The sequence below is a fragment of the Anguilla anguilla genome, chromosome 15, assembly GCF_013347855.1.
Source record: "Anguilla anguilla isolate fAngAng1 chromosome 15, fAngAng1.pri, whole genome shotgun sequence".
Taxonomy (NCBI): Eukaryota; Metazoa; Chordata; class Actinopteri; order Anguilliformes; family Anguillidae; genus Anguilla; species Anguilla anguilla.
Genome location: NC_049215.1, coordinates 5,621,766 through 5,644,619, shown reverse-complemented (window position 1 = coordinate 5,644,619; position 22,854 = coordinate 5,621,766). Strand labels below are relative to the sequence as shown.

The following is a 22,854-nucleotide window of genomic DNA, read 5'->3' as shown; positions in this document are numbered from 1 at the left end:
TGAATGTATGCCCGTGTGTGAGTGTGTATGTGCGCACATGCCACGTGTGTGTGTGCCTGTGTGTACGCCTGTGTGTACGCATGTGTGTGTGCGTGCGTGCGTGCGTGCGTGCGCGTGCATGCGTGCATGCGTGCGTGCGTGCGTGCGTGCGTGCGTGCGTGTATGTGCGTCCGCGTGTGTGCGTGCGTGTGTGTGTGTGTGTGTGTGTGTATGTGTGTGCGTGTGTGTGTGCATGTGTGTGTGTGTGCGTGTGTGTGTGTGTATGTGTGTGTGTGTGTGTGTGTGTATGTGTGTGTGTGTGTGTGCGTGCGTCTGTGTGTGTGCGTCTGTGTGTGTGTGTGCGTGCGTGTGTGTGCGTGCGTGTGTGCGTCTGTGTGTATGTGTATGTGTGCGTGTGTGTGTATGTGTATGTGTGTGTGTGTATGTGTGTGTGTGTATGTGTGTGTGCGTGTGTGTGTGTGCGTGTGGAGGCTGCATTAACTCACACTCTGTCTGCCTCCTCGTTGCCCTCACAGCAACACAACACACAACTCAGCTTCCTCTCCATGGAGGAGAGGTCCACTCACCACACAGCACCACGATGAAGGCCCACGCTCAGGAGGAACTCAAACAAGAGCCTCAAAGCATCGTCCATTCAACCGCAACTGAACCGTAACTCAACCGCAACTCAACCGCAACTCAACCGCAACTCAACCGCAACTCAACCGCAACTCCACCGCAATATGCCTCTTCTCTCAGTCGAACCGCACAACCGCACCGACGAGCGAACGCCTACCCACTGATCTTCACACACAATCGGTCTTAAGTGACACAAGCCATGCCCACAGAGCACAGATAACATTAGAAAAGTTCCTGCCAAGCCAACGCAGTTCCTCCTCTCTCCTTGTTACGATGAAACCTTTCCCACAGGAGAAGGTCACAGAGAGATTACTCTGTGTAAGCGCAGAGCGGGGGGCGGGTCTGAGAGGGGAGCAGGGGGGCGGGTCTGAGAGGGGAGCGGGGGGCGGGTCTGAGAGGAGAGCGGGGGGCGGGTCTGAGAGGGGAGCGGGGGGCGGGTCTGAGAGGGGAGCGGGGGGCGGGTCTGAGAGGAGAGCGGGGGGCGGGTCTGAGAGGGGAGAGGGGAGCGGGTCTGAGAGGGGAGAGGGGAGCGGGTCTGAGAGGGGAGAGGGGAGCGGGTCTGAGAGGGGAGAGGGGAGCGGGTCTGAGAGGAGAGCGGGGGGCGGGTCTGAGAGGGGAGCGGGAGGCGGGTCTGAGAGGGGGAAGGGAGCGGGGGGCGGGTCTGAGAGGGGAGCGGAGGGCAGGTCTGAGAGGGGGAGGGGAGCGGGGGGCGGGTCTGAGAGGGGAGCGGGGTTATCAGCGGCCCCAGCATGCCCTGTGCTTTCCCTCCATTCTCACGCCGCTCCTCAAGGCCCCTCTGAGCCGCCGCGCCGCTACACGCTACACACTACACGCTACGCGCTAAGCGCTATGCGCTACACGCTACACACTACACGCTACACACTACACGCTACACGCTACACGCTACGCGCTACACGCTACGCGCTACGTGCTACGCGCCGCACATGATGGTCTGACCTCGGCTAAAGCCAGAACGCCCTGTACCGCCGGCACAATGCGCTCCGGACATGGAGGCCGCTCACCGCGCCGTCACACCCTGCTCCTCCACCTCCGCCTCTTTACCTCCAGGCTTCTTCTCTCCCGTTTCCTGGACAGCCCCCTTCATATGCTCCATACTCCCCTCCACAGTGAAATACAGCTCTTTCTGAAGCTAATCTGAAGAGCCCCATAGCTCAGACTGCGCAGTAAAGTGCCAGGCGCAGTAAAGTCTTTTCACACAGAAAAGGAGAGGAGCTGCTCTCCACAGATCTGTGGTCTGTGCTGAGATGTTGAAGCCATGGCCATTCCCTCATTCACAGGGATCACACTCTATTGCAGTCCTGCATGCTATTGGGGCTCTCCCCAGTTCCCCCCAGAAAAACAGCAGCTTTCACAGTGTGATGCGCCAGAGTGAGCATCTGCAGAGGCGGAGCTGGAGTTTTAACAACCAGAGCGGGTTAAAATTGTTAACGGTCAGTGAGGATCCAAATGTTAAAAGTCGCCAAGGATCAGTTTTAACGCAATGTCTTAATGAGAGTTCCTTAGCTTTAACAGCAAAAAAGTAAGATCGTCACACAGACACACATCTGGGTAACCAGACTACCTCTACTAATAACAGCAAATACAAACAGTAATATTTGTGTGTGTGTGTGTGTGTGTGTAGCTGGAATAATGTTCATGAAAATGATGTGCATGTGGGGGGGGGGGGAGAAAGGGAGAGATAGGGATGACAGAGGGTGAGAGGCAGTTTACTTACCGTCCACTCAGGGAGGAGCAGTACGGAATAACATGAATGCCCAGGGGTCCGCTCTCTCCTGAGATCTCCACTGTGTGCGTCAGCCTGCATAGCATGCGCGCACACGCACACACACGCACACACACACACACACAAAACAAGGTTTACACCCGAACCCCGTCTGCTCTGATCTGGTCTCATCACACATGGTCATCCCCTGGTCATGTAAATACATGTATCAGATGCCATGGGTGCTCAGCATTCGAAAGCGTGAAACCAAGTTCGGTACTTTTTTTTTTTTTTTTTTTTTTAAATAAAAAGCTCCTTCCTTCAAAGTGCCAAGAACCAGTAACTGTTGTGAATATAAAATACCTCAACATAGACCCTTGTGAAAGATACAATTTTATACTATAAAAATGGCTGGATGAAGCTTTATCGTAGAGATGGCACTTCTAATGTGCAGACGGTAGCAGGTACGTGGTTATGATTCGTTTGAATGTTTCTGCATGGTTATTACTGGCGTTGAGGCGCGGTGGTGATGATTATGGCGAGCATTGGAGGCTTGGGAATGGATGAATGACTGTAGGGAATCACACTCCCATCATCTGAGTCTCACCCCATTCCTGACCACCACCCCCCCTCCTTTCCCTAGTGTCGCTGACAGGAGTCTTGGGTTGGAAAATGGCCATGAAATCTCTAAAACCTGACAGCTTCCCTGCTCTGTGCTGGTAGGGTGTTAGATCAGTGTAGTATTAACTACAGAACATTCCATAAATATTCACGGTTTATCGCAAATGCTTCATCCATCCATTTTCTACACCGCTTACTGGTGCCTAATTCCAGCATAAATAATTCAGCTTTTCCTAAATAGATAAATTACTTTGTAATTTAAAAAAAAACACTGAATATAGCAAAAAAATTTGAAGCAAAGATTTATAGCAAAGTTAATTTGTTCTGGACTTTTTTCCAGTATCTCAGTAGATGCAGAGACAAGTGCTGTAGATGTGTGGTGAATTTTAGCAGACCCTCACAGGGCAATATCTCACACATGCACACACACGCACACGCGCGCACACACACACACACACAGACACACACACAACCAGCCCAGCCGTGCCAAACACAGTGGCAGAAGAACAAAGCCAGAGGCCACTTCTAATCCCAGACCAGCTCATTACCCGCAGTAACCCTCCCCCCCCTCCCGAAACTAACTCATCTGTGTTTGCATTTTTAACCACAGCACCCACTGCCTAACGATTCCTCATTTTACACGAAGTGCAGCAGCCTGGACTTTGTGTAATTAAGAGTACAGAAAAATGTATACATACGCCAGCCACTGAGAAAACGACACTTGTGCCAGTAACACACATATATACACACACACGCACGCACGCACACACACACGCAAACACACACACGCACGCACATGCACACACAAGCGCACGCACGCACACACGCACACACACACACGCACACACACACACACACGCACACACACACACACACATACACATGCACACACACACGCGCACACACACACACACACACACACACACAAGCGCACGCACACACACACACGCATACACACACACGCACCCATGCACACACACACGCGCACACACACACACACACACGCACACACACGCACAGTGCTGGCCTTACCTGAGGGGGGCCTGGCTCATTTTGGCAGGGGCTGCATCACTCCCGGTCCTGTCCCGAGCTCCTCCCTTGTCAGCAGGCACGGGGGTCCCCGCCTGTAACACACACAGCGCTGGGCTGGGGTCTTTGTTTGCTTTGGGCGCGGGGGTGGCGGACCGTCCCGAGCCGCACAGCGGGGGGTCCCAGACGCGCGCGGAGACCCACCGCACCCCCTCTACAGAGCAGAATGGTCTCCCTCACTCACTCCCTATTTTCTCCATTTTTTCCATCTTCATCTCTCTCAGTTTACCAACCAGGCTAATTCTTAATGAGTTTCAGCACACAGTAACAGCCTCAGGCCAAATCTTTTTTAAAAGCTAGATGAACTAAATGAAAAAAAAAAAACAAGTTAAAAAAACACACACACACACACACACACTGAGACGGTCCAATTACGTGTTTCTGCCTCAGCAGTTCCAGTGTTAAGGATGAGTACTGTCCTGCTCACACCCTCCACAACCCCCATCCCCCCTCCCCAGACGAGGCCTCAGAGCCCTGTCAGAGCCCCCCACCCCCGCCCCCTGCATGCATAAGCACTAAAAATGACCCCGTTTCCAGAACCCCCTGATTATCAGGAATAATCAGGAGACAGAGGGCAGATGGGCTGGGGCTGGGCCTTGTGCCTGTCCTGCTGTGGAATAGCATGTCCCTGCTGCGAGCAAAAAAAACAACCAGCAGCTAATATCACAACACCACGAGCCAATGAACTAATATAGAATAAAATTGAATTTTCAAATACATCACATTAATACAGAAATAATATACCAGTCAATTTTCACAATGTCTATTTTTAAATCCCAATTCAATTTTATGACGTATTAAGAGTGTGCGTGCCTGAGTATGTATGTGTATACATATGAGTGTGAGTGTGTGTACATATGTGTGAATGTGTGTGCGTGTGCAAAAGATGGGAGCTGTTCATTGTTCCAAAAAAAGAAAATAGAAAAGGAAATAATCTTCTCGCTAATTAAACAGTTTTTTCCCCAAATTCCCAGCCTCTACTGATTTAGAAAATCTACAAATCCTTTTGGGTTTTGGGGAGAGAAAGGAAGCTGTAAGTAGGGGGGGGGGGGGGGGGCACTGTACAGAGGTTGGTTCTTTCCCATCATGCACTGCTGCGGTGCAAGCTCCAGATTCATGCAAAACACCACTGTAATAATTTACACCACTGTTTACCTTACAATGGCCAGCGTTGTAGTACTGTGTGTGCGTGTGTGTGTGTGTGTGTGTGCACGAGTGTATGCGTGCATGTGTGCAATTGCCATTACTGAGCTCACCAGTGCTCAAAGATGTTTCAAACTGTTGATTTTGGTAAGCCTAAGCCTTACATAAGCTTATGTTTGAAAATAAATTATTTTTCAGCCTCATACTGGCTTCATTGACTTTCATTGGCACAACTCTGGTCCTTATGTTGACAAATGCCAATAACAGACTCCAAAAGCAATCAAAAGCCTAGAATCAAGACTAGACACTGAAAGCTCTTGCTTGTATACCAGCACTAAGAAAGTAATTCAACACATCTGACTAATCAGAAACACCTGTGAAGCCGTTTGTCCTAAATATTATGGTACCCTGAAACGGGTGGACACTAAATATAAATGCATAAAAATACCCTTTAATAAAAGTTGAGAATATGCACGTCAACCCCATGTCAGTTGTTTGATAACAGCGATAAAAGTGTAGAGTACGGAGCCAAATCAAGAAAATATATCTTTGTCCCAAACATTACGGAGGGCACTGTACACGCTAATAATTTAGCCACAGCCAATACTGCACCCAAGACGTCAAATGAAGAAGCCTAGAATTTCACTGCTGCACAGACATCGATTACACGGCCGCCACGACTGTGACACACACGCCGCCACCTCACTCACACTAATACCCCATCGCTAAGATGTTCCTGACACGTTTGATAAAATATTCACCGTTACCGCACGTGTCACCGCTACCTACCGCGCACGCACATAACCTTTCCATCACCGACGCCTTCTCCTCAGCGTCTACTTCAGATACAGACGCCATCTATACTTCATTTCTAGATGCGAGCAGTGTTTCAGCGATCCCTGCATGAACTGTGAAGTTGTGCCCATTGTCGTTCACGTTTACACATCGTTGCGTCTCTAAGCCAATGGCTCCATGGGTGATAAAGAGTCAGCGCTGAGTTTAAAGCACTCAGGACCCGTGGGTGTGTGAGATGCATCGAGATATACGTGGTGATATGGGAGGGGTTTTGTTTAAAGAGAATACCATCAGAGATGGCAAGGACAATCAAAAAGATGGGAACATCTGTGGTGTGTGTGCGTGTGTGCGTGCATGCGTGTGTATGTGCATGTGTGTGTGTGTGCGTGTGTGCGTGCATGCGTGTGTATGTGCGTGTGTGTGTATGTGCATGCGTGTGTATGTGCATGTGTGTGTGCGTGTGTGTGTTCATGCGTGTGTATGTGCATGTGTGTGTGTGTCTGTGCGTGTGTGCATGCGTGTGTATGTGCATGTGTGTGTGCATGCGTGTGTATGTGCATGTGTGTGTGTGTGTGCGTGCGTGCATATGTGCATGTGTGTGTGTGTGCGTGTGTGCGTGTGTATGTGCATGTGTGTGTGCGTGTGTGCGTGTGTGCGTGTGTGCGTATTGAATGACAGGTTGGGGCAGTGTCTAAGCAGGACGACTCCCTATACCCAACACGCACACTAACCCTCGACTCTCCCCAGCACAAACCGCTCCTCCCCCTCAGGACCATTTTGGTTACAACAAGGCAGGCAGACACATTAAAAATAACTATGTTTTATTTATTTATTTTTCTAACTATTAAACCCAGGAGGTTCGTCGCAACAGAAAATACTCCCAGTCCAATTAACAGTTTCGCATTCCCCCTCCCAGGAATACCTCGCTAATGACCCCGCGCCACAGCGGGGGAGAAGCACGCCGAACGCAAACGACACAAAGAGCACCCCGGCACGCCGAAAAAAACACGCGGACGCCACGGCGCCCAAGACCCACCTCACCGCGTTAACCCGAGACCGCGCCCCGCCGCCCGCCCGAGCGCGGACGCACAGAACCACTGCTCGAGCGCGTTCCGACCGCAATTTCAGAGACCGGGCGGGGAAGCGGCCTCTCTCCGGGCCGAGGCTCGACTCGTCTCGACTCGGACCCGCGCGTCTCGATTCTCCGAAAAAGCCGCGGGGAAAAAAAAACGAAACGCCGAATCGTTCCTCCGACACACGGTTCGATGCCCGACACGGCGTGCTCCTCTCTCACAGCGAGGCCATTTTAAATGCCTCGTAATCTCAGGGGGGAAACGATTTTTTTTTCGCACAAACCCATCCTCATCTTTAAAGCTCTTTAAATCTTAGAGAGACGGAGAGTTAGATAGATAGAGAGATTGAGAGTGTGAGAGAGAGAGAGAGAGAGAAAGAGAGAGATACAAAATTCCTTTTATAAAAAGTCCCCCATTGTGTTGTGGAGTAATTTCAAGAACAAGGCTGTCCTTGAGGTTCAGTGAAAGTTTAATCCACAAAACATACGGCATCAATAACAGCTTAACGAATCATAAGACTGATCGTGTGTGGCAATGATTTAAAAAATCAACATATGCTGATATAAGGGAGCGAGGGGAAGACACTAAACTATCTACAAATATAATTGGATTACAGTATATATTTCAACCTTCTTACCCAACATTGTGTCTTTTAGTCCCATTCAAACTGTGTTTTCCAAAGAATGATATAAATAACCAATTTTTAAAAAAAGCCTCTCCTGCCCCTCATCCCCAGATAAATTTGATAAGGTGCATTCGCACCCTTGTGTGTTTGTGTGTGCATGTGAGAGTGCATGAGTGTGTGTGTGTGTGTGTGTGTGTGTTTGTGTCTGTGAGTGTGTGACCGTGTCAGCGTGTGTGTGTGTGTTTGTGTGTGTGCGCAAAGAGTGTGCATTACTCACCTGGCTCCTCCAGAAGTCCCAGACTATGTTCATAAGGGGTGGGAGGGGGGGGGGTGGCTTTGTCCCTACCTGCCCCCCCCCCACCCCCCCCCCCCCCCTCCCCACTCTGTCACATATTCTCCACATCTGCCTGTAGTGCGTGAGGCTTCATCAGTGAAAGCTGCCAGTTTAATTAACCCCAATGGACTGCACAGAGAACGCTCACGCTAATTGGAGGGGGGGAGGGGGGGGGGGCTGTTAGGGACAGGCTGTTAAGCAAACAGCAGAACCATGTTTTAAGCACCAAAGTGGTGCGAGAGGTTTGTGCATGACAGCGTTGGATAGCAAAGGACAGTAAGAGACAGGAAACAGGAGGGGTTGAGGATAGCCACACCCCCCCCCCCACCTTCATTACTGCTGCTGACTCTGCTGCACTGAACTTGGCCAGCATGCCCCACCACCCAGGAAAAATAATACCCAGCAGCCCCTGCGCTGTAAAGGCACAGGCCCACTGGGGCAGGTGCGTCAATCCACGTTCTCCAAGACAATCGAGACCACTTCGGATTACCACCACAGGGACCCAATGAAATGATGGAAAAGAGGAACCCGAATCAGAGACCCAAAACCACATTGCACTCTGGGATACGCATAGGGCCAAGGACAGTCTCTAAACTGGCCTTAACATAAAAGAGCACAACTCAACAAAAATTTAAACTGTATGCTGCTCAGTATTCTCCAGTAACAATTATATAAAAATTAAGCAAAATCTTTTTTTTTTCATCTCTGAGAAAAAGTTATTCTAAATCAGCTTCCAGTAAAAACAACTGCAATCACTCAAGATCCTTAAAAGAACACACTGTTCCCTGTATCAGAAGAAAGTCTGAGATAGTCTAAATGTTTCATATTTGGCCTGGTGTAAGACCCCCAACTTTTCAGTGCAGACACCTAACTAAGACTGACTACCGTCTTTGCGGAGCTGTACACACTATGAATCTGGAAAACCCCCACCCACACCACCACCACCACCACCCTAACTCCTCCATCTCACCATTCTCAATTCCCTTACACCCTTACTCACTTTCACGCAGTCCGTACAGGAGGGCCTGCTGTTGAGGTGTTCAGGCTGGGGGGGGTCGATATCAAACGGGGGGCTGAGGGCGGAGTCGCTACCGCAGCTGACCAGCAGGGGCGTACCTGCGAGAGAAAACACGAGTAAGACCCCACTGTGCAGTAAACTCTGAAGGGTGGCAGGTGTGTGTATGCGTGTGTGTGTGTGTCTGGGTCTGTGCACTCGAGCCAGTGTGCGTTTGTGTGTGTGCGACCGGTTCTTGTCCTCACGGTCAGGGGGTGCCAAAGAGTGTGTGAGCTGGATTCCAGTTTCTCTGTGGGAGGAGGGATCCCTTTATTGTCATTCTTTAAATCACATTCACTTGAGAGGAAACATCTCTGAACAATAACTCCGATCAGACCCGGCAGGAGGATCAGCGCTGAGCAGCAGCTGAGTGCCACACATTTAATTGCCCCCGTTACTGACGGACTGATCAGCCAGCTAGTGATTAGAGCAGCAGCAGGAACATGCGGCTCTCCAGGACCAGGGTTTGAGACTCCCGGCCTTCACAGTGTCCTGCACTGCGTCCTGCACAGCGTCCTGCACAGCGTCCTGCACTGCGTCCTGCACAGCGTCCTGCACTGCGTCCTGCACTGTTTCAGGCAACCCAAGGCTCTCTGCTTCTGCTTCAACTACAACATCACTTCCCGCCAGGCCCTAACCATCTCATATCTCATTTACTTCCAAGAATTTTCAGCTTTTCTTCAGAAAAGTGGCTGATTACAGATCAAACTCTCTCTCAAAACCCTCAGGTCAGAGGTCATGGAGAGGCAGGGGGGTGGAGCCAGAACCTCATGGTGCCCGAGAACAAACCCCCAAGTTACCTTCAACGCTCACTGTGTGAGACTTCTCTCACGTGGGCAAAATTGTTCATCTTCCGCCAATTTTCTGACATTAAAGCGCACATTTCACCTTAAAACCTTTACTTTGAATTTACCTCCAATTTAGTTCTTTTCACGCTCCCCGTTTCAAGAGCAGTCGCCGCTGATTGCATCGTTGTGCTAGCGACACCGCGGACCGCGCGCATCAATACTTCCTGATTCTCATCTGCGCGTTCCGTTTAATTCCAGCCAAACTCTGGCAATCAGGTTCGATTCAGCAGTTAACAGAACGCTTTAGAACTCTTCAGCCATCGTCGCTGATAAGTTCTTTTTTTAATACTTACGAGTGAAAAAGAGGTCAGAGTCCTCTCTCCACACATCAGTCTTAAAGTCATGACTTGAAAAAAAAAAAACATTTCACTTCGCATTTTTTTTCCCCAAACGCAGATAGAGGCAGTGAGTCTGGCATACGCTATTATTTCTCTGTAACAGGCAAAGAATTCTTCATGTACTATACGCAGCTCCGAGTTCAGGCTGTGGAACTCTCACACTTGGACCTGATTGCGCCACTGGCCCCCTGCGGCTAGTGCAGAATGCAGCCGCGCGACCGGTCCGCGGTTTTAACGAGCACGCTCAGGCCACGCCCCTCCTCATCTCACTCCATTACCGGCAGCCTACAGGGCAGTTAACGGAACAGCTCCACCATACCCCCCCAATCAATCCCCAAACCCTACACCCTGGCCTGATCTCTCAGTTCCACAACCTCAGAGTGGCTACCCCTTCCCTCCGGTCACTCCTCCCAGATGCCGGTCGGTACTGGCCCCCAGTGGTGGAACACCCTTCCCATGATGGTCCAGGGGGGGGGGGGGGGGAAACCATTATCTTGAGACCCACTGAGTCCAGACTGTCTTGGTTCCCCCTCCCATCACACCCACTATCACTTCCCACCATTTGCATTGGTTCTGGTTACGGAATTTTCTTTTTGTTTTTACGTTGTTCATCTTCAGGATTGTTCTGGACGTAATCCGTGTGCTTTCCGGATTCGCATTTTGGCCCTCGCTCGGCGGTGTTAATTTGCATTAGTGCTTTAGCGAGGTCACACACACAGTATAACACCGGCCGGGAATGCGGTTCGTGAGGTCTGGCATTAGCGCTCGTATAAATCAGGTGAATGCACTTACGTTCTCCTACTCCGCACACCTCTCCGGATAAAAAGGGTTCTTTACAGTGAATGTAACGCACTGTACATGCAGCACAACCGCGACGGCGGAGGGGGCTGAACAGGTTTCTAATTCCACAAAGCCTGAACTCACAGACTCGCAGGGAGTGAACCAGAACGCAGCTATTTACGGGCTTCAAAGTCTAACTGCCGGGTGTTTTCTTCAAAGGTCATTTTTGAGAAACTCCTTCTGTCCGTTTAAAAAGAATTTGAAAATATCATTATAACTGCGCGTCGACTGTACTGCCGCACACACACACACAGCAGGAGATTTGAACACAGCCAAATTGAGTGTGAACTCTTTGTTCTGCTTTTACATTTTTTTTTTTTTTATGGCATATGTATGACAGCGATCCCATGACATCAACATCTCCCTGGACCACTGCCATGGAATTGCCTAAATCCAGGTATTCGACATTTAGCGGCAATTCAGCCTTCGTAACAGATTCTTAAAAATGGCCAAAAATGGAAAATATCCAGATACAGAGACCTAATCCACGCCAGAAATAATTCACTGAGAATGGCAGATTTGGATTACATGTCCCTAAAGTATACTTTTTTTTTTTTTTTTTTTTTAAAGGTGGGCTTTAATTACCCTCCTTCCTTAAACACAGCCCAGATCAGAGGCGGGGAGTTTGCGAAGTGGTTTTCCGTCCCGCGCAGGGAGGCGGTCGCAGCAGGGGTGGTCCCTCCGCTCAAAACGGGACCTACCTGACGGGACAGGGCATGGCTGGAGGATCTGGGCACTCCGCTTCCTCACCAAAACAGCTGTGCCCCTCCAACTCCAACGTAAATACACTGCGGATCTATATACAGAGCGGAGCACTAAACCGCCAGTCCTCCTGTTGTTTTAACTCCAGTGCGGGGAAGCGTGAGGATCTGTCTGTGGAGGGCGAGGCGGCTGTCCCTGAGCACCAAAAAACTACGTTACCCATAGATCATAGCACAAATAGAAATCATATTTATATTATGAATACGCAGACCAGCGGTATGTAGGTGTAGGTGGGGGGGATTGGGATTTGTGCAGGGTGTTTGAAGTCCATCTGGGGTCTCTGTGGGTCTGGTACTTACCGGACATGAGGGCGGAGGAGTTGACCTCAATCTCGCCTCCTCTGCTGGGCTGGAAGACGGACAGCTCAGGGTCACATGGGTCTGGGCTGGAGCGCCCAGGGCTCACTGTCGCCCTCTGCTGGGCCTCCTGCTCCTCGTACACTGCCATGAGCTGCACACACACAAAGAGGAACAGGGTGACGCTGCACAATCGCACACAAAGAGGAACAGGGTGACGCTGCACAATCACACAAAGAGGACAAGGTGATGATGCACAAACACACACAAAGAGGACAGGGTGATGCTGAACAATCGCAGACAATGGCAAAAACTACAAAACTGCAGGAGCAGGAACCACTACTATAACCAAGATCACAGAGACCAGTCATATGACCCAAAGTATTCACACCACCATTATGACTCAAGTCAAGAATATAACCAATTATAACCAACATCGCCAAAATAACCAGCATTATTAACATTACAAATATCAATTATCATGTCCGATGTATTTAAACAAGACTTACATTTGAAAAAAATAATCGCTGCAAATGATTGATTAGAATATTAGGAGTGACAAAATTACAAATATTTCTTGTAGAGTAAGCGATACCATCCTATATATTTTTGCATAGCAGGACTCATCCCAAAACTTTCTTTTACCACCCAAAAAACAGGAAATGCATCACAAACTTAATCTTCTCATTCCCTGTTCTTTTACCCTACTCTTTCCAGTACCTATTCCTACCGGAAGATCTCAAAAAAGCAAATGAACACATCAAAAATCCAACCAACACTACACAACATACATCCAAACCAAGAAACCAACACAAACACACACAAACTACAAACTAAAAATCCAAACTAATACACCAAAAATCTCAAACACAAACACAAACATATGAACACACCAACACACAAAAAAATCCCACAGTCCTCCAATACAACAACAAACAAAAAAAGAACAAGTTAATATACAAAAAAACAAAAACAAAACAGAAACAACAACACATTAAAAAAAAGCTCCAAAACGCTTGACTGACACAGCGACAGTCCAACACTCCCAGACTAAAGCCCCAGACGGGCCCCCGGCCCCCGGCCCCACCCGAGCCACCTTATGGATCAGCACGCTATAGAGGACGTCCAAGGAGCCCAGCATGGCCGTGTGCTGTGGGCTGTGGGCTGGTTCACGGTGTGACTGGGTCCATGCGCAGAGTCCCTGGGGTGCGTAGCGCGAGCGGCCCTGGCACACTGCAGTTATATAGCGGGATCCCGGGCCTATTGAAGAGAGCTCTGACAGGGCAGTCAGCCGCGGGGCCAGCTACGCTGTTCTAGCGGGATCCACGTCCCTCAATAGAGCTCTGTCTCTCTGTCTCTCTGTCTCCCTGTGCACACACATGCACGGCCCTATGGGAGAGGGACTTTACCAGCAAAGCCAGAGCTTTCTCCGTTTCCCTGGTCACACAGAGCATGCTCACACTCAGGCACACACACACACACATACAAATACACACACAGAATCACACGCATACAAATACACACACACACACAATCACACACATACAAATACACACACACACACACACAATCACACAAGCTGACACACAGACACACACATACACGCACATTCAAACACACACACAAACACACATACAAATACACACACACAGAATCACACAAATACATACACACACACACAATCACACAAGCTGACACAGACACACACATACACGCACATTCAATCACACACACACAATCACACACACACACACAGAATCACACAAATACAAATACACACACACACATACACGCACATTCAAACACACACACACACAGAAACATACACTCACACACAGACCCACACACACAGAAAGAGAGACACACACATACATACAAACGAAAAGACCCAGACACACACAACCACACTCACAGACAAATGCACAAAGTTGATAGTTTATATGGCCAGTGAACAACATCAGTGGTGGAGAAAGAGAATCCCTTCATCATTCAGTCCAGAACACATTCAAAAACAACACATTTACATAACTGGCTTCAAATCAGAAATAAATGTACTGTTGTGAAAAACAAAGTTCTTTTATGCCAGGGAAGAACCAACAGGCTCAGTACATTGCAACCTGTCATAGCCTGAGGGACAATAAATAATAAACAGACTGCTTCAACAATCAATTTTATACATTTTGTCTACAACTATTCCCTAACACATCCATTACAAAAAGCATCATTAAACTACAATGTATAATCTGGTATATGTTCATCAGTTTCAATGTTATTGTGTATTTTCGTTACCGCTTTATACAGCAATATGTGCCAAAAATATTTCAATACAGCGCAACATTCCATTATTAGCTTGACTATTTAATAATGTTCTGTTATCACGTGAACAGTATTATTTGGAATACCGTGTTTGGATTAATAATTATCAGCTTGGTAAACACCGGATTCGGAATTCTTATCGCAGTCGGAACGTTGTGTCCAAGCGCACAGCGCACATGCGGAAAAGGCAGCATCATTAACGCAGCAGTGAGCTGCAAAAGAACATCGTTTTCCCAGCAGCCTTTGTAATGAACCTACAGCCACTCATTTCCCCCTACGGTTGAGGCATTACATTTTGTTCAGGGCAACATTACTTGAATTTGCACCAGCCTCCTATGCAAATTTCTGATTTATGAGGTTTATAATGCTAATTATTTATAATTAGCCGCATAATTATAAAAAAAAAACTTATCTCGCAGCTGTCTGGTTCTTTAAAGGACGACGGACAAAACTAAATTAAACATAATGACACATTCTCTAGATCCGCCCCGTGCTTGAAACAACTGTGCATGTTCGAATCATTTATTCTGAATGCCGCATGTTTACCCTAACAGCTATAATAAAGGGAAAGATCGGTTTTTCATGAATGTAAACAGTGCATTCAATATATCAATTCCGCATGGCGTGCATATTCCAGATCTGCCCTACATGTACATTGGGTCAACTGCACACATGCGCAAATGAGCAGCTGATGACTCATCGCTGCAGTCCCTTCTGTTCCAGCAGTCAGACCTCGAAATGGTGTCATGTGATGGCACTGAATATGGAATTCACCTCATAACAGACTTAGGCACTCATTACTGTTTGCATTTCCAGCAAGTGGGAGAGTGGTCCTTATTTGCATAGTCACATCTGAAACAAATGCGTGTAAATCCCCCCCTCTATAATGCACAAGTAAATTAGAATGAATTACTTTCACTGTGCAAATATACAGAGTATTTAATTTGCCGTCTCCAGGTAACAAGTGTTAAAGTGGGATAATGAACTTACAGCGGCCGGAGCAGTTAGTCTCAATCAGGCGAAGGCGGGGACTCTGTTGGCGGCTTTTAATCCAGGCTGCTGCAGTCTGACGAGCAGAGACAAGAGAGACAATCCAGAGTTCTGTCCCGACACGTTTAGTCTGATGACTTCCTCCTACGGGCCCAAACGAGCAGCATCCCCTCACACGGCTCTGTGAGCCTCTCTCATCCAGGAACGCTACCCAGGATGGGACAGGGCCGACACAAGGGGACCAGTGCACCAGTACTCACCCGGGGTAATTGGATCAATAGTAATTCATCAAGTAGGGTTGCCAGATAAGTGGGACTCTTATCCTCTTTCCCATTGACAAAACAACCTCCTACCTGTGGCCTAGAGACTCCTCCTGCATTTTAGCTGCCGCTGAACAGACCGTGAAATTCACATTAGGAAATCCATTTTACAGACCGCTCGTGTTTTATTTAGTTTTATGATATAGTCAAATAACAGGAAACTGTTGGTGCATTTGGTGAGCGAGTGAGTGAGTGACTGAATGAGTGAGTGTGTGAGCGGGTGGGTGAGTGAGTGTGTGAATGAGCAAGCTGGTGAGTGAGCGTGTGAGTAAGTGAGTGGGTAGGTGAGTGAGTGAGTGAGTGGGTGGGTGGGTTAATGGGTTGGTGAGTGGGTGGGTCGGTGCATCGGTGAGTGGGTGTGTGTGTGTGTGTGTGTGTGTGTGTGTGTGAGTGAGTGAGTGAGTGAGTGAGTGAGTGAGTGTGTGCTTGTACGCGTCTACAGGAACTCTGCACAGACACATGGGCAGAATGGCAAACAGCTGTGTGTGAGCAGGATTCCCATACAGTAAACATCACTAGCCAAATGGAGAGAGGAGTTTAAATGCTCAAACGCTATACAATGTGCAAATCTGAAAACAGATCCAAGCAGAGAGAGATGCTGAGCAGCTGTGGCAGAATAACAAACAGCCATAAGAGCCAGCCTGCTGTGATGAATTCATTCATTTCCTGATAAATCAGAGCCTCAGCTGCTGTACTTATATACGGCCGTGCTGGAGACTGCCCTGTTCCAGTGCTAACACACTGCCTGAGACAGGCCACAGTGCGTAACACACTGCCTGAGACAGGCCACAGTGCGTAACACACTGCCTGAGACAGGCCACAGTGCGTAACACACTGCCTGAGACAGGCCACAGAGTGTAACACACTGCCTGAGACAGGCCACAGAGTGTAACACACTGCCTGAGACAGGCCACAGAGTGTAACACACTGCCTGAGACAGGCCACAGTGCGTAACACACTGCCTGAGACAGGCCACAGTGCGTAACACACTGCCTGAGACAGGCCACAGTGCGTAACACACTGCCTGAGACAGGCCACAGTGCGTAACACACTGCCTGAGACAGGCCACAGAGTGTAACACACTGCCTGAGACAGGCCACAGAGTGTAACACACTGCCTGAGACAGGCCACAGAGTGTAACACACTGCCTGAGACAGGCCACAGTGCGTAACACACTGCCTGAGACAGGCCACAGTGCGTAACACACTGCCTGAGACAGGCCACAGTGCGTAACACACTGCCTGAGACAGGCCACAGTGCGTAACACACTGCCTGAGACAGGCCACAGAGTGTAACACACTGCCTGAGACAGGCCACAGTGCGTAACACACTGCCTGAGACAGGCCACAGAGTGTAACACACTGCCTGAGACAGGCCACAGAGTGTAACACACTGCCTGAGACAGGCCACAGTGCATAACACACTGCCTGAGACAGGCCACAGTGCGTAACACACTGCCTGAGACAGGCCACAGAGTGTAACACACTGCCTGAGACAGGCCACAGTGCGTAACACACTGCCTGAGACAGGCCACAGAGTGTAACACACTGCCTGAGACAGGCCACAGAGTGTAACACACTGCCTGAGACAGGCCACAGTGCGTAACACACTGCCTGAGACAGGCCACAGTGCGTAACACACTGCCTGAGACAGGCCACAGTGTGTAGCACAGAGGGGCCACAGTGTGTAGCACAGAGGGGCCACAGTATGTAGCACAGAGGGGCCAGTGTGTAGCACAGAGGGGCCACAGTGTGTAGCACAGAGGGGCCACAGTATGTAGCACAGAGGGGCCACAGTGTGTATGACACACAGAGGAGCCAGTGCATAAGGCAGAGAGATTGTGAACTGAGGGTGGGGGGTACATTTTGATCACAGACGAGGAAGGGGGTTGGATGAGGTAGCAATTGTGGACCAAGGGGGATAGCGATTACAGGGGGTTTGCAAGCGCTAAGGCCTATAACATATTACACAAAAAAATTATTGTTTTCCAGGACATTTGGACATATTTTTTTTTAATTTCCCATTACTTTTCCGTAACTGGAAAACTGAATTCAAAACCCTGACAGTGATCTTGGGGCAGAGGGAGCATTTCTTCAAGTCTGCACCTTCATCATCCTCATTAATGCACTAACCTGATTGGGGAGCTGCAGGAGTACCTCTCTGTGCCTAAATCGGAACACAGAAGGTCTCATAAACGAGAGCAGGCCATACGGCCCATCTGAGCCTATTTAAATGTAGCTCTGCCTCTGCTTTGCCATGCTCATTAGCACAGTAAACTGATTTGGGAACAGTGGGTTATTTGCCACAGAGGGGGCTATTTACTCCACTAAGCTCTGCTGGAGTGCGACACTGTGATACTACAACATGACAGCAGCGAAAACAAAACGCTCAAGTGCTCCAGGCGCATACTGCTGACAGATATCAGACTTATCGAGTGTGTGTGTGTGTGCGCGCGTGTGCAGGTGTGTGTGTGGGTGCGTGTGTGCACGTGTGTACGCGTGTGTGTGTGTGTGTGTGTGTGTGTGCAGGTGTGTGTGGGTGCGTGTGTGCACGTGTGTACGTGTGTGTGTGTGTGTGTGTGTGTGCAGGTGTGTGTGTGCGCGTGTGTGCAGGTGTGTGTGGGTGCGTGTGTGCACGTGTGTGTGTGTGTGTGTGTGCAGGTGTGTGTGTGCGCGTGTGTGTACGTGTGTGTGTGCGCGTGTGTGCAGGTGTGTGTGGGTGCGTGTGTGCGTGTGTGTGCAGGTGTGTGTGGGTGCGTGTGTGCGCGTGTGTACGTGTGTGTGTGTGTGTGTCTGAGTGACTCCTCTGGTAACTTTCATGTGCACTCCATCTGCATCAGCTGCACAAGAAGACAGGGTCTGTACGGTCAGTGAACCGAGTCAGTGCATTGGCCCAATTACTCCCTTTTATAACGGCTATGCCATAAATTTTGTGACAGGAAACGCTCACAGCAGCACAATTATTTAACCTAACCCTTCCTCTGCGATAAAGAATTTGTCTCGCGGTCAAATACTCACAGATATTATTATAATAAGATAAAATCATGCCGTCTCTATTTCCCTCTGTCCAAGCCGTCCTGCAGGCAGAGCACAGCCAAACCCACAACATATGCTATGCAATGCAGTACCGGAGAGAGGGGGGGGGGTGGAAAGAGAGAGCGAGAGAGGACGGTTTGGGGGAAAGGTAGCGAGGGAGAGGACGGCAGAGTGAAAAAGAGAGAGAGACGAGAGTGGAGTTAGCGGGGGAGCGATGGAGGGAAGCGGAAGGAAAAATGAGCAGAGAGGAAAGCATGCGGCAGAGCTGAGCCAAGAATCCGACTCTCCCCCCCTGCTGCCACAGCCGCACAATCACCTCCCAGACGCACATCCGTAATCCTCACTGCCTCCCGCCTCCGGCCCCACCTGCTCTTATCAGCTCCGCGCCGGTCAAATCCATCAGCGCTGATAGATTGCACCCACCGACCAATAAAGTGTTCATCAGCCAAAGGCATTGTCTTAGCAAGCAGAAAATTGTGTTTGTGTATTCCTTTTGTTTTCTTTTTTTTTTTTCTCTCTCTCTTTAATTTTCATTCTGCGTTCCAGCACTTCTTCATTCGGAATCAGAAGGGAGGGAGCGTTTCGCTCCAGCACAAACAGGGCCCGTTTCTGACAGTAGAGATGGCCAACCCAAGCCCCTAAAAACAGACCGTGCTACATGAATGCACTAAAATTCAGTTCGAAGATCATTTTTTTTGACGTACCTGATATGTATGTGTGCTGACTGATTAAAAACAGCCACCACACTGTCAGCACGCTGTTCAAAATACAAAAAAAAAAAACCTTTTAAGTACTTCCACTGATTTGATCCTGGCAGAACAACCTATTATTCACAAGAATGGCAAATGTGCTTGTTAGGCACAAGGAGTGGTAAATGAGCTATACACAAACTCCCTCCACACACGGGCCAGAAGAGAAAGATTACCATCTCCAGCAGGAAACACAATTCTGAAGGTGTCCTCCAAGTACAAACAATCCATCACGCTCACACTCAGTAAATATTGAGGGGGCTGAGGCCTGGACATTCACTGAAGCGCTCCTCTGGGAAGGGGGGGATTATAGCCCTCACTAGAAGGGTGATTGAGTGCGCACTTGGCAACCTAGAAGACAGGATCCTCGAAACTGTCACGGGGCAACAAGAGCATTTTTTATGAAATTCCCATAAGGGCCGGGAACTCGCAGCGTGTTTACACGCACGCACCCCCGCACACGTCCGCACGCGGTCCCTGGCTGTTCGCCGTCGAAAGAGAATACATAAACAAACAGGCTCTCTCCCCCCTTCCGTAAAAACAATACTACTCACAGCTAACAGCGTGTCAACGGCTCCGAATGATGTAGCCCTGTGTATTATCGCACTCCCATTAGAACAGGAACGGGACTGTGTTTATTATCATATAAAGTGAGTCCGGGCACATTCGTGAGAGATTTATGACGGGAGTTACAGCTTTTCCGATACAGCAGGACCACCCACACGAAACCCAGCGCGAGCCATTATCATCACCATCACCGCCATAACCATCATTATTGCTGCATATTTAATGTGCAGTGATTTATATAAAGAACACCGAACTGAATATGACAGTATGGAGTGTTGGAGATATGATATCTTAACGCAATTTTATGAACAGTTTTATGCAAAAAAAAAAAAAAGGACCCAAGATCCAAGATCGGGTCAGATAGAGGGGTACATAAAGCATATATTACATACACACGCGCAAATCAACATACACATACACACACACACACATATATATATATATATATATATATATACTTAAGCACATGCACACACAATGAACACAAGCACACACACACACACCTTGAATGTGTGCAAAATCAGTATGGACTTACATACACAAACACACGTATGTATACACATGAACGCAGGCATATTGATACTGCATATGTAAATAATACTAAAACATCGCACTATTTACATTTGCAAAAAACGATTATGTAAATCACCGTACCTGGAAACTAGACTAAATTGCTGGAGACAACACTTCAGCATCTAGCAATTTCTGAAAGCATTTCTAAGTGTGTTGCAGCCCCTGCCACTCAAGAGGGGGTTTGTTCTCACACCCCACACAGCAAAATGCTCAGCGTTAAAATAACTCTTTGAGTTTTCGTTTCATTTCAATTTCCACCTTCATTTCAGACTCAGAGACACATTACATTACAGGCATTTAGCAGATGCTCTTATCCAGAGTGACTTACACAACTTTTTACATAGCATTTTACATTGTATCAATTTATGCAGCTGGATATATACTGAAGCAATGCAGGTTAAGTACCTTTGCTTAAGGGTACAACGCTCAAGGGTACAACCCGGGTAAGGGCAGTGTCCTTACCCGGGAATCGAACCAGCGACCTTTCGTTTACAAGCGCAGTTCCTTACCCACTGTGCTACACTCCGTCCGGCGCACAGAATGTGGCAGCGTAGGACATGGCTTGTTGAGGGCGGACGCACTCTTTATGAGCGCGTCGAGCGTACGTCATAGAAGGAATGCATATGAAAATACAAAGCACCGAAACATAAACTAGAATAGATAAGATTACAGGGTAAAAAAGGCGAAAACACCGAACTGCAATATGAAGGCTGGTGTAAATACGGTCCAAACTGGACTCACGTAAACGGTGTTGGAGTTGAATTAACACTGGACATTTTTACAGTGCAGGGGAATTAGTGCAGAAGGACCTTTTAAAATGTGAGAGACCCACGGCTTATTATCTGCAAAAATTAGGTAACTTAAGTTCCAGCAGCCTGCCTATTCAAGTTTTTTTTTTTTAAATCTTCCTTCTGTTAGGAAAATTGGGTCTCTCTTCATTACCATAGAGACGGCTGCACTGTGCTGAGTACCTCGTACAGAGTGAAAGAGCAGCGCTCACTCTCCCGGTGCCTCTGAATGACGAGTGGGGGGGGGGGGGGGGTCACGCCCCCCACCCAGCCCCTGCTCTCTGTTTGGCTGTCACCGGTTCCCCGGCTTCCGGGCTTTCCGCGCTTTTGTAGCTGCTTGTAGAACTGAGCGCGCTCAGACAGCCCGCTGACAGGGACAGGCACCCAGGAAAAGTTATTTCAGAAATGCGCGCAGAATGTGGCAGCGTAGAACGCGGCCTGTTTAATCACACGTATATCTGCAGATCTGAGCCCAGGCCTAGACCCTGGCAGGGCTCCAATTAAGCTTCTGTACGGACGTGACCTTCCAATCGGCAGTCAGTACCGCGACTGCGTGCAGGAGTCGAATGACAGCACTGCCACAGACGTACTCACGCAGTACTCACTTACTGACGGGTGTGTGGCCCTGGAAAAGAGCAGACAGGATGTATGGATATGTGTGCGTGCGTGCGTGCGTGCGTGCGTGCGTGCGTGCGTGCGTGCGTGCGTGCGTGCGTGCGTGCGTGCGTGCGTGCGCATGGAGGGGCTCCAATGGAGAAAGCACGTACCTACGTATATCATACTGTTAGAGAAAAGAAAAAGAAAAAAACTTCTGGAAGCTGTAAGTCCCCTTTCCAGAAGCAGTGATATTCCCTTCTGCCTTTGGGAGAGAGTCACATGGCGTGCTGGTTTGTTTTTACCCAAGATTCAGCAATAAATTCTGACGCAGGAAACCAGTTGAGGTGAGTTAACTGTGTAATCAACAGCTTTAATTGTTCAATTAAGTGCTGAGAAACAATGAAAACCTGCACGCCCCGCGGTTTCCCCAAACGCAGGAGTGAACGCTGCCCTAGAAATAGCACCTCCAGTTGAGACTAATGAACCACTAGCAAAAGCCTGCTTTAAACGCCACCTCCACCTCCCTCTCCCCCAGCTCTCTCAAATGAACCTCCATCCCTCCTGCACCTCTCCTGTACTTCTGTCTCTCTTTCTCTACTCTCTCTCACAATCACCATTCCCACCTTCATCCATCGCTCTCTCCTCCGCCTCTCGCCCACATCCACCGATATCTCTCCCCACCTCTCACTCACATCCATCATTCACTCTCTCCTCCACCTCCTTCATATCTATCACTCTCTCTCCTCCACCTCTCTCTCAC

General features: G+C 48.9%; 1 protein-coding gene across 1 annotated transcript in view; it reads right to left on the bottom strand.

Annotated features, from left to right (window-relative positions):
- The window catches only part of LOC118214356 (partitioning defective 3 homolog B-like), a 52,215-nt gene extending 38,579 nt beyond the window's left edge, over positions 1-13,636 (bottom strand). The window contains exons 1-5 of the mRNA XM_035394263.1: positions 13,256-13,636; positions 12,163-12,313; positions 9,022-9,137; positions 3,995-4,086; positions 2,354-2,437 (exon numbers count right to left, since the gene is read on the bottom strand). Coding sequence (XP_035250154.1) covers positions 2,354-2,437; positions 3,995-4,086; positions 9,022-9,137; positions 12,163-12,313; positions 13,256-13,300 — 488 coding nt within the window. The 5' untranslated portion in view covers positions 13,301-13,636. The remainder of the gene's footprint in view (positions 1-2,353; positions 2,438-3,994; positions 4,087-9,021; positions 9,138-12,162; positions 12,314-13,255) is intronic.
- Between the last annotated feature and the right edge of the window lie 9,218 nt (positions 13,637-22,854).